This window comes from Balaenoptera borealis (assembly GCF_965194805.1).
Source record: "Balaenoptera borealis genome assembly, chromosome: 17".
Classification (NCBI taxonomy): Eukaryota; Metazoa; Chordata; class Mammalia; order Artiodactyla; family Balaenopteridae; genus Balaenoptera; species Balaenoptera borealis.
In genome coordinates, this window is record NC_138876.1 from 29,624,355 (window position 1) to 29,638,175 (window position 13,821).

At 37.0% G+C, this 13,821-nt stretch overlaps 2 protein-coding genes across 5 annotated transcripts in view; one reads left to right on the forward strand and one right to left on the reverse strand.

Annotated features, from left to right (window-relative positions):
- The window catches only part of LOC309615149 (uncharacterized protein), a 132,064-nt gene that overhangs the window by 59,693 nt on the left and 58,550 nt on the right, over positions 1 to 13,821 (reverse strand). The gene's annotated exons all lie outside the window — the stretch shown is intronic.
- Positions 9,604 to 13,821, forward strand: part of ANGPT1 (angiopoietin 1) — a 268,562-nt gene continuing 264,344 nt past the window's right edge. For both annotated transcript variants that reach the window (XM_082364362.1, XM_082364363.1), the window contains exon 1: positions 9,604 to 13,021. In XM_082364362.1, the coding sequence (XP_082220488.1) occupies positions 12,725 to 13,021 (297 nt within the window). In that variant the 5' untranslated portion in view covers positions 9,604 to 12,724. The remainder of the gene's footprint in view (positions 13,022 to 13,821) is intronic.

Genomic DNA, 13,821 nt, shown 5'->3' on the forward strand with positions numbered 1-13,821 from the left:
CTTTAGTACCTAGGGCTTGGTGAAGATGTCTTAAAGAAGACACCAAAAGTATTATTCATAAAAAAATGATAAATTAGACTTTATTAAAATTACAACTTTTGCTTTATGAAGAGCTTATTAAGAAAATTAAAAAGACAAGCTACAGGCTAGGAGAAAATATTTGCAAACCATATATCTGACAGAAGACTCATATGTAGAATACATAAACAACTTTCAAAAATCAATATAAAAAACAACAAATAATCCAATTAAAAATGGGCAAAGACATGAAGAGAACTTTCACTGATGAGAGTATATTATGGCAAATGAGTGCATGAAAAGGTATTTAATATCACTAACCATTAGGGAAATACAAATTTAGATAATGATGAGATATTACTCCACACCTCTTAGAACAGCTGAAATAAGGGATAGTGACAATACTAAATCAACATTTGGCAAGGATGCGGAGAAAGTGTATCTCTCATATATTGCTGGTGGGAATATAAAATGGTATAGACACTTGACAACAGTTTGGCAGTTTCTTAAAAAGTACTAAACATACATTTTCCGTACAATCTAGCAATCGTATTCCTGGGCATCTATTAAATATTCATTGGAAATTTATGTTTACACAAAGACCTGTACACAGTTGTTCATAAAAGCTTTATTTGTAGTAGCCCCAAACTAGAAACAACCAAACTGTCCCTTGATAGGTGATGGTTAAACAAACTGTGGTACATCCATACCATGGAATGTTACTCAGTAATAGTAAGGAATGCACACACACAACAACTTGGATCTCAAGGACATTACAGTGAATGAAAAAAGTCAGTCTCAAGAGGTACATACTACAAAATTCCCTTTATATAACGTTCTTGAGATGACAGAGTTATAGAGATGGAAAAACAGATTAGTGGCTTCCAGGGGTTAGGGATGGTGTTGAGGAGTGAAATGAGTACAATTCTAAAGGAATAGCATGAGGGAGATGTTTGTGGTGGTGGCATATTTCTGTTCCTTGATTGTGGTGGTGGTTATATGAGTCTATACATGTAATAAAACAGAAAAAGCCCAGCAAAAACTTGCTTTCAGATAAGTCTGTCTCTGGGATGATGGTGTAAACTGAACCATAGTTTGTCCTACCTGGAGAAAAGAAGTATGAGCATACCGTGGAGATATTGCAGGTTTGATTCCAGACTACCACAATAAAGTGAATATTGCAGTAAAAAATTGATATAGAACTATACACTCTCATTGTACTAATGTCCAATTCCTGATTATATTAATTATGTAAGATATGACTGGTGGGGAAACTGAATAAAGATTACATGGGTCCTCCCTATACTACCTTTGCATTTTCCTATTTATAATTATTTCAAAATGAAAGTGAAAAAAAATGCATGTTTTACTTCAGTGCATCTTATGGTAATCTAAAGAAAACACAGATGCCAAATGTGCTTTTTGGAGAAGTAGTGCCAATCATTTTTAAAATTATCTTCTATTGAGGTGAAATCACATAACATTAAAATTAACCATTTTAAAGCATACAACTCAGTGGCTTTTAGTACATTCACAATGTTGTGCGATCATCACCACTATCTAAGTCCAAAACACTTTATCAACCTGAAAGGAGACCTTGTACTTATTAAGCAGCCACTCCCTACTCCCTCTTAACCTGCAATCCCTGGAAAACCACTAACCTACTTACTGTCTGTACTGTGAATTTACCTATTCTGGATGTTTTATATAAGTGGAATCATACCAAATGTGACCTTTTGTGTCTGGCTTCTTAGCATAATGTTTTCAAGGTTCATCTGTGTTGTTGTATGTGGCAGTACTTCATTCCTTTTTGTGGCTGAATAACATTCTATTGTAAGGATATACCACAGTTTGTTTATCTGTTCTTCTGTTGATGGACAGTTAGGTTGTTTCCACCTTTTGGCTGTTGTGAATAGTGCTGCTATAGACATGTGGTGGCAATTTAATACAAGAAAAAAGTTATTTCCAAAGTTCATGGTTTCCTTGTGGAAGGTGTAGAGTCCATGCAGGTTATATATCATGGGTTGCAACTAGTAACTCTAAAGCTTTTGTAATTTATTTGGGAAAGATGACTTGTCACTGTGGTTTTCCCATTCATTCATCCCAGGTGAATCAGATATTGGAGTGGTTAGAGATAACAACACAGGCACTGACTGCTTATTTTGGGAGGAACAAATAACGCTTTATGAGATCAGAGACAAAATGTCATCATAATAGCAATTGTAAATTATTAGATGAGAGTCAACATTGTGCTCATCAAGTGATCGAGACATAAATATTTTATTCCTTAAAGGCTTTAAAAACATAAATTTAGGAGATAAAGTACTTTAACAACAACAAAACAGTGTGAACCATGGAGGTGCTTAATCTCTTGGGTCCAGTTTATTTAATATGTGGTCATCTTTGTGTCCTTAAATGCTTCAGAAATTAGATATATAATACTTTAAAGGCAATAAGGTCACTGTTTTATAATCCTAGAATTAAAGAACTCTCCAGAAATGTTTTTAGGCATATCCAAGTAAGTTTATTCTTTCTCTGTACAGAACAAATCCAGCTCTTTTCACAGCCTTTCTTCTTGGTTAGCTCTTTCAATTTTAAGCCATTGGTTTTCAACCACACTGCACATTAGAACCACCTGATACATTTTCTAAAATACCATTGTCTATGCTGCCACCCAGATCAACTGAATCAGAATCTCTAGGGACAAGCCCAAGCATCTTATTTATGTAAAGTTCTCAAGTGATCCTAAGGTGCTGCCAGAGTAAGGGAGTAGTGCTTCAAACCAGTGGTTCTCAAACTTTATGAGCATCAGAATTACCTACAAGGCTTGTGAAAAAGAAGCTGGGTCCCACACTCAGGTTTCTGATTAAGTAGTTCTGGGTAGGAGCTGACATTTTGCATTATGAACAAGATACTAGGTGGTGCTGATGCTGCCAGCCCAGGATCCAATTTTGAGGACGATGAATTAATCTTGTCCTTTTCACTCAGTGAAGATGAGGACTGGTCAAAGTCCTCCATATAAATACCCTGAAAATGATTCTTTTCCCTTATTTTAGAGAATTTCCTTTAGCATGGTAAGGTAATGGGCCCCATAGTCAGAATGCCTGGTTAAAATGCCACTTCTATATAACTTTGGTCAAGTTCCTTATTTTCTAAAGCCCCAGTTTCTTCATCTGTGAAATGGGTATTATATGCTTGTTTTGAGGGTTAAATTTGATAATATATGTAAAATGATTGACATACAGTAAATATATTTGTTAACTTTTCTTGATAGCTTTCATCTTCAACTATTATAGCTTTCCTTTGGTCTAATTGGCTATCAAGTTCTGTGCTTCTTATTGGTGTAACAAATAAGGAAATGTGTGTTAAAAATCAGGAGGATAGTTAATTTGGGAATTCAACCGAGGTTCTCAGAGAACTGACTGAGAGTTTATATATATGTAATGATTAAAAGCTTCATCTCTGGAGTCAGAGAACCCTGGGTTTGAGTCCTGTCCAAAACTTCTCTGTTTGTTTTCCTATGAAAAATGATGGTAATAAAAGTTCCCTACATATTGAGTTATTGTGATTGTAACAGAACAGATAATGCAAGTACAATGATTAGCACAGTCCTGGACATATCATAGGTATTCAATAAATGTTAACTATTATTAAACTGAGGGTAATTGATTCCTAACTGCTCCTTTAAATATTAACTCTCCTTTTTCCTCTTTTGAACTGGTGTGTTTTTATAGCTCTTTGAGGTATGTTAGGAAGGAATGTAAATTCTCCAAGGGGAATGCAACTATTGAGAAGAAATTTGTTTACTATTTCCTCAACACTCTTCTAAATGCAAGACCGAAAAGGAGTGAAGATTTACTTTTCAAACACTGAATAACTTCACTATTATTTCCATTGCCAGAATCAAGAGAAAAGCTGTTGAAACTCCTGGTCAATCATTAGTTTCAATTTCAGGCCTTCAGTTGGGCATTTCCGTCGGTGGACAGCCTTACAAAATAGGGCTGCTGCCAGTTCTCTGCTGTGACTTCCTGGCTGGGATGTAGGGAAGTCCTTCATATGCTCTCTGGCAGTGTAAGTGCAGAAACCTCTATTTCAAAGGCTTTTTTTTTTTTTTTTGGTATTGTTTATTTGACTACAGAATGGAAATAATCCCTCAAATACTCTGGACATGATGCAAACTGATCTTGAGGGACTGCAATATCTACAATAGTCTTTTCCATAGATACAGTGACTGGAGGTATTGTTTTATTCATTTTGCAAGAAAGGATGACTCTGCTGTTGATAGCACTAAGTTTTGTTTCCCAAAGTGTGGTACAAATTCCACTGCAGATATGAAATATTTGATGGGTGTTGCATGGACAGATGCTTATTTTAATATTTAGTGTTTATTTTAATATACATTAGGAAAAAGCACACATGCTTGTTTTCCCAGATACTCTTGTTTAAGGTAAATCTAAAATACACAGAAAGCTTAAACTTTGAGGTAAGGAAACAGGTAAACAGTAGTATAAGGGGCATGTATGCAGTTTTGATAAATACAATGAAGGTGAATGTGATACAGATTCAGGAAACATTTTGCAAAATATGCAGGCTGTTTGGTATCTCAGGAGCTAACGATCCATCTGTATATATCACAAGTAGAAGGAACATTTACCGATAGAGAATGAAATGGCTATGACAATCTTTTCCATTTTTCATTTATGTATGGTTGTCTTCTATTCTAGCCTTTCTTTCTTTGCCACAATTCTCCCCTTTAAAGATTTTTACTAATTATAAGAGAAAGATAAAGAGGAAAGAACCAACGCACATATTCAGTGAAAAATAAGGTATACATTTTTTAGATTTAATGGGTGCTTCATTTAAGATTACCATTAAAATGATGTCTTTGCCTATCAATTTATGAAGTAAGAGCCTGGTTAAAGCCATTATATAATATTTTCACATGTTTTATATACCACTGGAATTTATTTTCTAATTTAATTGCCAAATTCCTAATCTGATTAGATTCTTAGGGGAAGCAAAATTAGTATTGGAGAAAAAATAGATAAAATAAGGTTTTCTTTACTTTTGTGCAAGTCATGCCGGGCTGTATGTTTCATGTAAGATTAATAGAGGAGTGTTTCAGTTCTTTTTCATTTTATCAGAGGCAAACACTTGCTACTTTATCTTACCATCCCAGGAAACAGAATGGGGTGATATATGCCACAAGTCTAGTCATAAAAGAAGCTCTTGAAAATAAGGTCATCTTGTTGAATTGGCCAGAAATGAGTTGGATAACAAGTCATGGTGATGAAGCCATAAATGGCATCCACATTGCTACCATGGTTTCCAGAGAATAAAATTCTTATCATGCTGCCAAATGTGACTGGTTTATTAGTCTGACCTACTGGTGTCTCTGTGAAGTAGTATATTCTTACTAAATTGTTTCCAACTTGTTTCATTCATTCAACAAATGTTTATTGAGCACCTATTATGTGTCGGGCACTGTTTCAGGTGTGGGTGATGCAACAGTGAGAAAAAACACTGAAGTCCTTGCCCTCAAGGAAACCAGAGCTGTTTATGTGAACTACCATTGCAAACGTGGTCACCCTCCTATATTAAAATGTGCTTCTTAAATATTCTGATTTTTAAGAGGTTCAGAAGTGATTTTAAACAATTAAAAAGATGAAATGAGGGGATATGAAGTCAGGTCGTAAGATTCAATTAAACAAGTTTAAAAGCAGGACTATTTTTGAACACAAGAAAGAGAACTCACATTTTGAAACAACAAGAACTAACATTTAGAGCACTTGATATGCTCTAGACACTTTGCTCAGTACTTTATATCCATTTTCTTATTTAATCTTCACATCTCCCTTATATAAGTGGTACTGTAATATCATCTTCATTTTATGGATCAGGACACTGAGCTTAGACTAATTAAATGTCTTGTCCTCTGTAATCCAATCTTGTTTACTAGCATAAACAAGAAATAAACAAAAACAAAGCTAAAGCAATCTGTCTCCTACCTTAACCTCTATGGAACAGTTCATCCAATTTGGCGGGAGGAAACAGAAAAGATTAGATTAACACAGAGTACGAATGCAAGACTAAAAATCAAAGAGTGATAGGTTTTAGAAAAATTCAGGGATCTTATTTCCGTGAAATAAGTGATTGATCCTTTTTTTTTCTCTACCTCTGACGAGCAGAGGTTGTCACAACTCTCTAATCACAAATACAAAATAACACAAAATCCTGTATCTTTAAGTCACTGCTCAATGGAGGGAATTTATCAGCCTTGGCTACAAGGATTAGCCACAATCCGAGTGCCATTGGATATACATGAGTCTTCAGATAGGTGATTCCAGCCATTCCTTTCAAATACGTGCTGTTTCTTAGTTTCTGAGAACATTTAAAATACGTTTTTTCCTGAATTTGGAAAAGTTAAGACAGAGAGACCTTCTTGTTTTTCTCTCATCTAGTATTCAAGACTTACGTAGGGAAAAAAAAGAGAGAGTAAATGCAAAGTGTTTTATATGCTTTTTCCTGTAATAAAATCTCATTTTACTGGATCTTCAATGGAAATCTTTCTCCATTCTGGTATGAGGGGAATTTTGGCATCTGTATTTCTACTTGGTACAGTCTCCAGCTGTTTGTTTACTTTTCTGACTTGGGTACTTGTAGAAGTTATCTCTGTTGTAGAATTAACAAGTAATCTCACTCTGGAAAGTATTTCTGCAGTGTTTCTTGAATGGTTCTTCAACCATGGCAATGTCCATGAGTGGCTAGGAGTGTTAGGTATTACTCCACTGCCACTCCGGGGATTTGCTTTGGAATCCATGGCCTCTGAGTCTTTTATGTAGCTCTCCAGAAAGTGAGGTTTGGGGGCTTAGGCAAGATCAGCACAGGAAAACCTCCAAGGGAGGGTGATTCTTCTATGTCTTCAGATCTCATCATCAAGAATGAAAGTGAATGAGTCAGTCAGACAGTCAGCTGGATCACAAATATTTATCAGTTGCCTCCTATGTGCCAGGAAAAGGGTATAGAGTGATCAAAAAGACAGATACAACCCTAAGGAGGCTCTAAGCTAGTGTGAAAGACCAACATGAAATAAATGACTTTGGGTCAACATTAACAGTCTAAGTAAACCAGATGTTAGTTATTTCTATATATGGAGCAAGGACCAATGTTTCTTCTCACTCGCCCTAAAGAAGTCACTTGCCCAAAAGCATATATTTTACTGAAAATGATGAGAGATTTTTACCTCACGGAAACACCGTTGCGCTCCAGATCTCCGTACTTGATATATCTCTCCCAGTTTCTCATAGCCACACAGCCACAAGCTTCCTCTCTCTTTCGACTCTTCTCTCAACCTCTTTGGCTCCAGTCCTCCATTTCCAGATCTCTCCTTGCCCCTTCTCTCCTTTCTTAGGTAGACAAATTAATTCTGTCTCATCTCTTTCCAACTTGCATAGCTGCAATTAAAAACTGACAAGCAGCACACCCACTAATTACCAGGAATTTCTCTCATTAGAAGGCAGGGGAATATTTATATAATAATTTTTATTTCCTCACCTACCTATATATCTCCACCCACTGCAGTGTCTTCCTCACCCACACCCACTGCAGTGTTTTCACCTCTTTGCAAAGTCTTCCCAAATGGTTTGAGAGTTCCCAACTGATATTTCACATGTCCCTACAAAGTGCTGTCAATCACCAGGTGATATCTTTTTGTTTTTCTGTTTTAGCCCCCTGTGGTTTTTTCATCTGTTGTGGATACTTTTTATGCCTACACAGTCACTTGAAGGGATCTTGGCTCTCCCTCCAGGGTTTTCAGCCTAGTGCCCTCCTTTTAGACATAGCTGCCAGTACCATAGCCCTACTGATATTCTTGAGCCCTAAAAGTGCTAGGGCAGAGCCATAGAATATGGTACCCCTAGGAAATAGAATATATTCTAAGAATATATTCATAGGATATGTGCTGAATGACATTGCGTTTAGTATGCAAGGAGGGGGAATGCTTTCCCACTCCTTTCTACCTTTCCCACCCCTTGCCATCACAGGGGTCATATGAATACTAGAGGAGTATCTGATGGTGTTTTTGAGAAATAAAGTCTTATATTATATAATTTTATTTTAGCACATGATAATCATGATATATAACAGGTATATGGCACAGAACTGATCATTCAGAACGGACCCAAAATATAACCTGAGCAATCAGATTGGATGTTCGTTAGCAGATAGGACAACTATATTGTGCATCCTAGCTTAACATTAGCTCTGTTTTGGAAGATCATAACATGAATCCGTGAAGGCTGTGGTTGGGAAGAGGAGGAGACCAGTCTTAACTATAGAAGCCATGTTGTTCCTGTCTCCTAAATTAAGAAATGTTTTCTCTCTGTTTTCTAGTACTCAGGTATTGTTGGAGGCATTATAGTTCAGAGGGATGTGAATATAGGCTCCAGAGTTAGATGGACTGAGGATCAAATTCCTGTTCTGCCACAAAAAGATCATGATCTTGGGCAGTTAACCTCTATACACTATAATTTTCTTATCTGCAAAATGGGAATAAAATGCATAATTATGAGGGTGCTGTAAATATTAAATGAGGAAATTAATTTTTTAAGGGTTAAAAAATGTTATGCATTATTATTGTACCACATTCTTGTGTCTAACTCATTCTTTAGAATAACTTTGGCTTCATCCTGACTCTAGGCAGACTCATCCAGTCAATGCAACAGATGTGGCCAGTCATGTAGTAGTTAGATACTAAGTAATTAATTAGCTCATTCACTCATTTCTTTAATTCTTTCATTCCTTCAACTAAAGGGCATAGTAAGCACTGGAGATCAATGATGAAAATGAGGAGATGACTTTATGAGCTCACAGTTAGAGGGGATACAGACCAAAAAAGAAATAATTAGAAAGCAGTGTGAGAAGTGCCATTATGGAGATAAGAAGAGAAGGTTATTGAAATGCATCAGAGAAAAGCCAATTATTATGCCTGGAGAAATTAAGAAAGCTTCACAAAAGAAGTAGTAAAGACTTGTTCTTAGGACAGATTTAGGGCCATCAGTTTCCCATATAAGTGGTGTTCCCTATCCCACTGGAAATTTCTGGATGAGCCTAACATTTCCTGGGACTATTGTAGATATGAGATCAGAATCTTAAAGCATATATCTCCTTATTCCAGAGCTCTGATAATGCAAATAAAATACAAAGATACAAGACTTTCAAGATTAAGCTACCTTAGTATTCAATTGAATAAAATGATTAATTCTTTTTTTTTTTTTTTTTTTTTTTTTTTTTTTTTTTTAATTTTTATTTATTTATGGCTGTGTTGGGTCTTCGCTTCTGTGCGAGGGCTCTCTCCAGTTGTGGCAAGTGGGGGCCACTCTTCATCGCGGTGCGCGGGCCTCTCACTATCGCGGCCTCTCTTGTTGCGGAGCACAGGCTCCAGACGCGCAGGCTCAGTAATTGTGGCTCACGGGCCCAGTTGCTCCGCGGCATGTGGGATCTTCCCAGACCAGGGCTCGAACCCGTGTCCCCTGCATTGGCAGGCAGACTCTCAACCACTGCGCCACCAGGGAAGCCCCGATTAATTCTTTAGAATATTTTTAAACTTTTTTTGAGGTATGGTAGAGGAAGTAAAAAAAAATATGGCTTGTTTTTCATGTTACTTCTTAAATTCTAAAGTCCTCTAAATTGCATCATTTCTGAATAATCAGCAACAACAACCAACAGTATTGCTACTGGTTAGGTTTAGTCCCTGAAAGCGTATGGTCTTTAAAGTATGTCATTAGGATCTTCTAATGCACCCAGTATCTCCTCAGCTGAAGTCCCAAAACACATAAGTCCATTTTGCATGTTCCTGTGTTTTCCAGTTGCTTAAAATTGATCTTGAGATTTTTTTTTGGATTGACATCAGTACTTCCAGTGTTATGTTTTTTTGTTTCGTTATTTTTCTGGAAAATAAATCAGTCTCTCTTTCTCTTACTGTTTCTCTGTCCCCTCCTTTCTTTTTTTAATTTTTATTTTTACCTCTCTCAGTTGTCTACTTTCCCCTCAGGAAGTTATGCATTCCTTCTTTTCATTTGTTCAGATTGGGAAAGTTTAAACGAACAAGCATAAGCATATGTAGATACACCCAGATAGATAGACACACACACACACACACACACACACACACACACACACACACACACGGAGGAACAGATTATTTAACAATCTTGGCTGTTACAAAACACAGGAGCACTTTAATAGAGATCTCACTACTGCCTCGTGTGTCTTCTGCCGATTTTTGGCTGTATTTAGTTCTTCATGAAGCACTTACAGGTGTTGGTTTTGGACTCTCTTCTTTCCAGGGATAATTTTTGAAGCAAGCAATGTTGGAAAATGTTCTCAGATAATCTGTGCTCTGCCAGTGCACTTTGTCCTTGTGGGCCCTTAAAAAATCAATTTCATGTGGGTTACCTGTCACTTTGTATGTTTGTTTTTTGGGTACAAAAAAGGATTAAATCACTTCGGTTGTATAAAATGGCTTTTAATCAGTTCTTTTTCTTCTAGGTACAATCACTTAACCTGCTTTAAGACTGTGAATCAGTGCAGCTGGAGCCCTTTTGGAAGCCTTTTGGCTGGTGTTGGGTTAGAAAAATAGAGTTGGAATCAGTTGGCCAGAGTTCACATACTGGCACCATCACTTGCTAGCTATGTGACTTGTGACCGATTAGCCTTTCTTTGATTCAGTTTTCCTATTGATAAAAATAGGGTCAAAGGTAATATCCATGTCTTAGGTTTGTTGGGATAATTAAATGAGATTGTGTGTAAGGAGTGTTTAGCATAGGCCTGGAAAATAGTAAGCTTTTAATAAGTGTCATTCTTATTATTGCATGTGAGTGACATAGCCAACAAGGAGACATGCAACATCAGGAAGAGGCTGCAAAGGCAGTTCAAAGACTATTGCTATGTTTGGTATAACTTGCTTCCATATCTGTCAGTTTAGAAATTTGTTATTTGGTGTGGAAAGGACTGATAAGTCTTGGCACAATGTTTTCCCCCAAGTAAATCACATTTTTTCTGGAATTTGTTTTGCCCTCTCCTCTAACTTCTCTCCACACGCCAGTCTCTAACCCCTACTGCCCTTCATCCACTGCCCTGCCCCTCCATTCCAGGACATGAGAGTCAACATCTGTCACTTCGTTTTCACACCATGACTGCAGTTGGGAAACTCCATTCCCCAAAATCCTTCCCAGTTCTTGGTGAAAGCCCCTGCTTATAATTCATGTTTTCCACACGCACTTAGTAAAGATTTCAGTGTTGTAAAATTAATTCTATAATTATCACCTGTTCTTTATGTTCAAATGTTTGTTCAAATGTTTACACGCTACATTTAAGAAATCACCTTCTGATAATTTTTATTTCTTTACTTAACAGAAGCACAGCGATTTCTCCCATACAGCCCTTTGCTGCCTCATTAGCACACCTGATATGTTTGTTCTCAGATAGTTTTTCTATACAGCCACAGGAGAATTTACGTAGAACTTCCATACCAGCATTAAAGATAGCCATAGCAACACCAAAGAGAGCCTTGTGAAATATATGATTACGATGTACCACGGGAATTAATAATTCTCAGGCCACTGTCTTAAATTGTAACCAGGCTGTTTTTGTAAGGAAGTTGCTCAGTTTATGTACACAGAACACATAGGGCTGCATTCTAATTGGGGGACCAGTTTTATTTAAAATTTATATCTCAGAAAGTACTTAAATTATTCTACTTAATATGCCTATGCTGTATTTGAGTGATGTTATGAAATGTTTTGCTAATTTGACCCTTCCTGATAATTTCCTAAAAGTCTAAGTGAATACAATGAAAGAATACCATCTCTAAAAATGGTTTTAATATCTTTTTCCCCAGAGTAAAGAATAAAGTTTTTAAAAAATTAATAATTATACAAATTTATCATTCACTATAAAAAGTAATTTTACTAGACACTATGTCAGTTTTCTTCTTCAGGTTCCCCAATTAAGTAGAACTTTAAAAACATACTGTTAGTTTACTAGATTTTAGGAGGTCAGCATGCACACCAAAAGTGTATTAAGGTGGACTGCTCTATTGATTTGCGGTGAATATCCTAAAGGCTCAAGGCAGTTGTCTGCGGAAGGGGCGGGAGGGCCATACATGATCGAGGTCATGCGCATCTAGCCAATTTGTAAGACGATCCAGCCGCTCCAAGCCATCAGCAATTCTTAGCATAGGGGCACACTCATGCATTCTTGTCAAGTCATCTTGTGAAAGGCTGCCTGCTTCCAGCTTGGCTTGGATGTGCAACCTTAATAAAACTCACTGAGGTCTGGGAGAAAATAGCAGATCTGCAGCAGATAGGGTAGAGGAAAGGGTCTAGAATATGTACACGCAGCTGATTCAGGCAGGCTACACGCTGAACGGTTACACTGAGAGGAAACCATAAATCTCAGCTACTATGCAATAAATATCTCAAGTTTTAACTAAGGAAACTATCTTTACAGTGAAATTAAAAAAATAACATTTTAGAACAAAGCTAACAAATGGCTAGTTTTCTGTGATTCTTCTACAAAAGCTTTCTTTGAGAGGGGAAAAAGTCAAACAAACAAGCAGTTTTACCTGAAATAAAGAACTAGTTTAAAGGTCAGAAGAAAGGAGCAAGTTTTGCGAGAGGCACGGAAAGAGAGTGCTGGCAGTACAATGACAGTTTTCCTTTCCTTTGCTTTCCTCGCTGCTATTCTGACTCACATAGGGTGCAGCAACCAGCGCCGAAGTCCAGAAAACGGTGGGAGAAGATATAATCGGATTCAACATGGGCAGTGTGCCTACACTTTCATTCTTCCAGAACACGACGGGAACTGTCGTGAGAGTACGACAGACCAGTACAACACAAACGCTCTGCAGAGAGATGCTCCACACGTGGAACAGGATTTCTCTTCCCAGAAACTTCAACATCTGGAGCATGTGATGGAAAATTATACTCAGTGGCTGCAAAAAGTAAGTGATTGCTTTCAGTTTCTAAATGCACGGAGCCTTTTCTGTTCTTGCACTGCAGCTAACTTAGAGTTCCTTAGGGGAGCATGTGTGTGTTTACCTTTTGCTCCAGGGGGGCAGTGTTTGCAAATGCAAGAAGGCTCTCTCCCTGTGACTTCACGGGTGAGCAGACGTTTTTTAGGCTTGTGCAAGCCTCTTAAGGTATGGTGGCACCCCGTTTGTGTGCCTAATACTGGCACATTTTATGACATTTCTGGTTTTCCCTTATTTAAAATTTAGCTTGAGTTTTCTGACTATCAAAATCCAACTTAAAAAAAAAAGGCATGTATGTCTTGAGTAAGTTAGTGAAAAAATAAAGTAATAATGACAATACTAGTTTAGGATCAAATCGATTTTACACCAAGAAATTTTCTGCAGCTAGGACAGAAAATCATCACCAGATACTTATTTTTCAACCTCTAGTAAAGTTAATATGAAATGAGAGTAAATACAAAATATTATATTTGATTGGAGAACTTGAATAAGTATATAAAGGTAACAATTTCAGCAAGTAGTAGTATAGTAAAGGACTGATTTCTGTCATATATTTCTTCTGTCCTTGAGAAAAAATCAGGAAGATTTATTTTAATGTGAACTCATCAGGAAGAGGTTGTTTACCCACTATGAAAGGAGTAATTGAGCCAGTGGTGGCTGTTCCCGAAGATATGCACCTGCAGATTTGGGCTGAACACAACATGTAGGCTTTGCTATGTTCCTGAAGTACCTCTTTCCTCAGGACATTGTAGTTATTCACAGTGCAATAT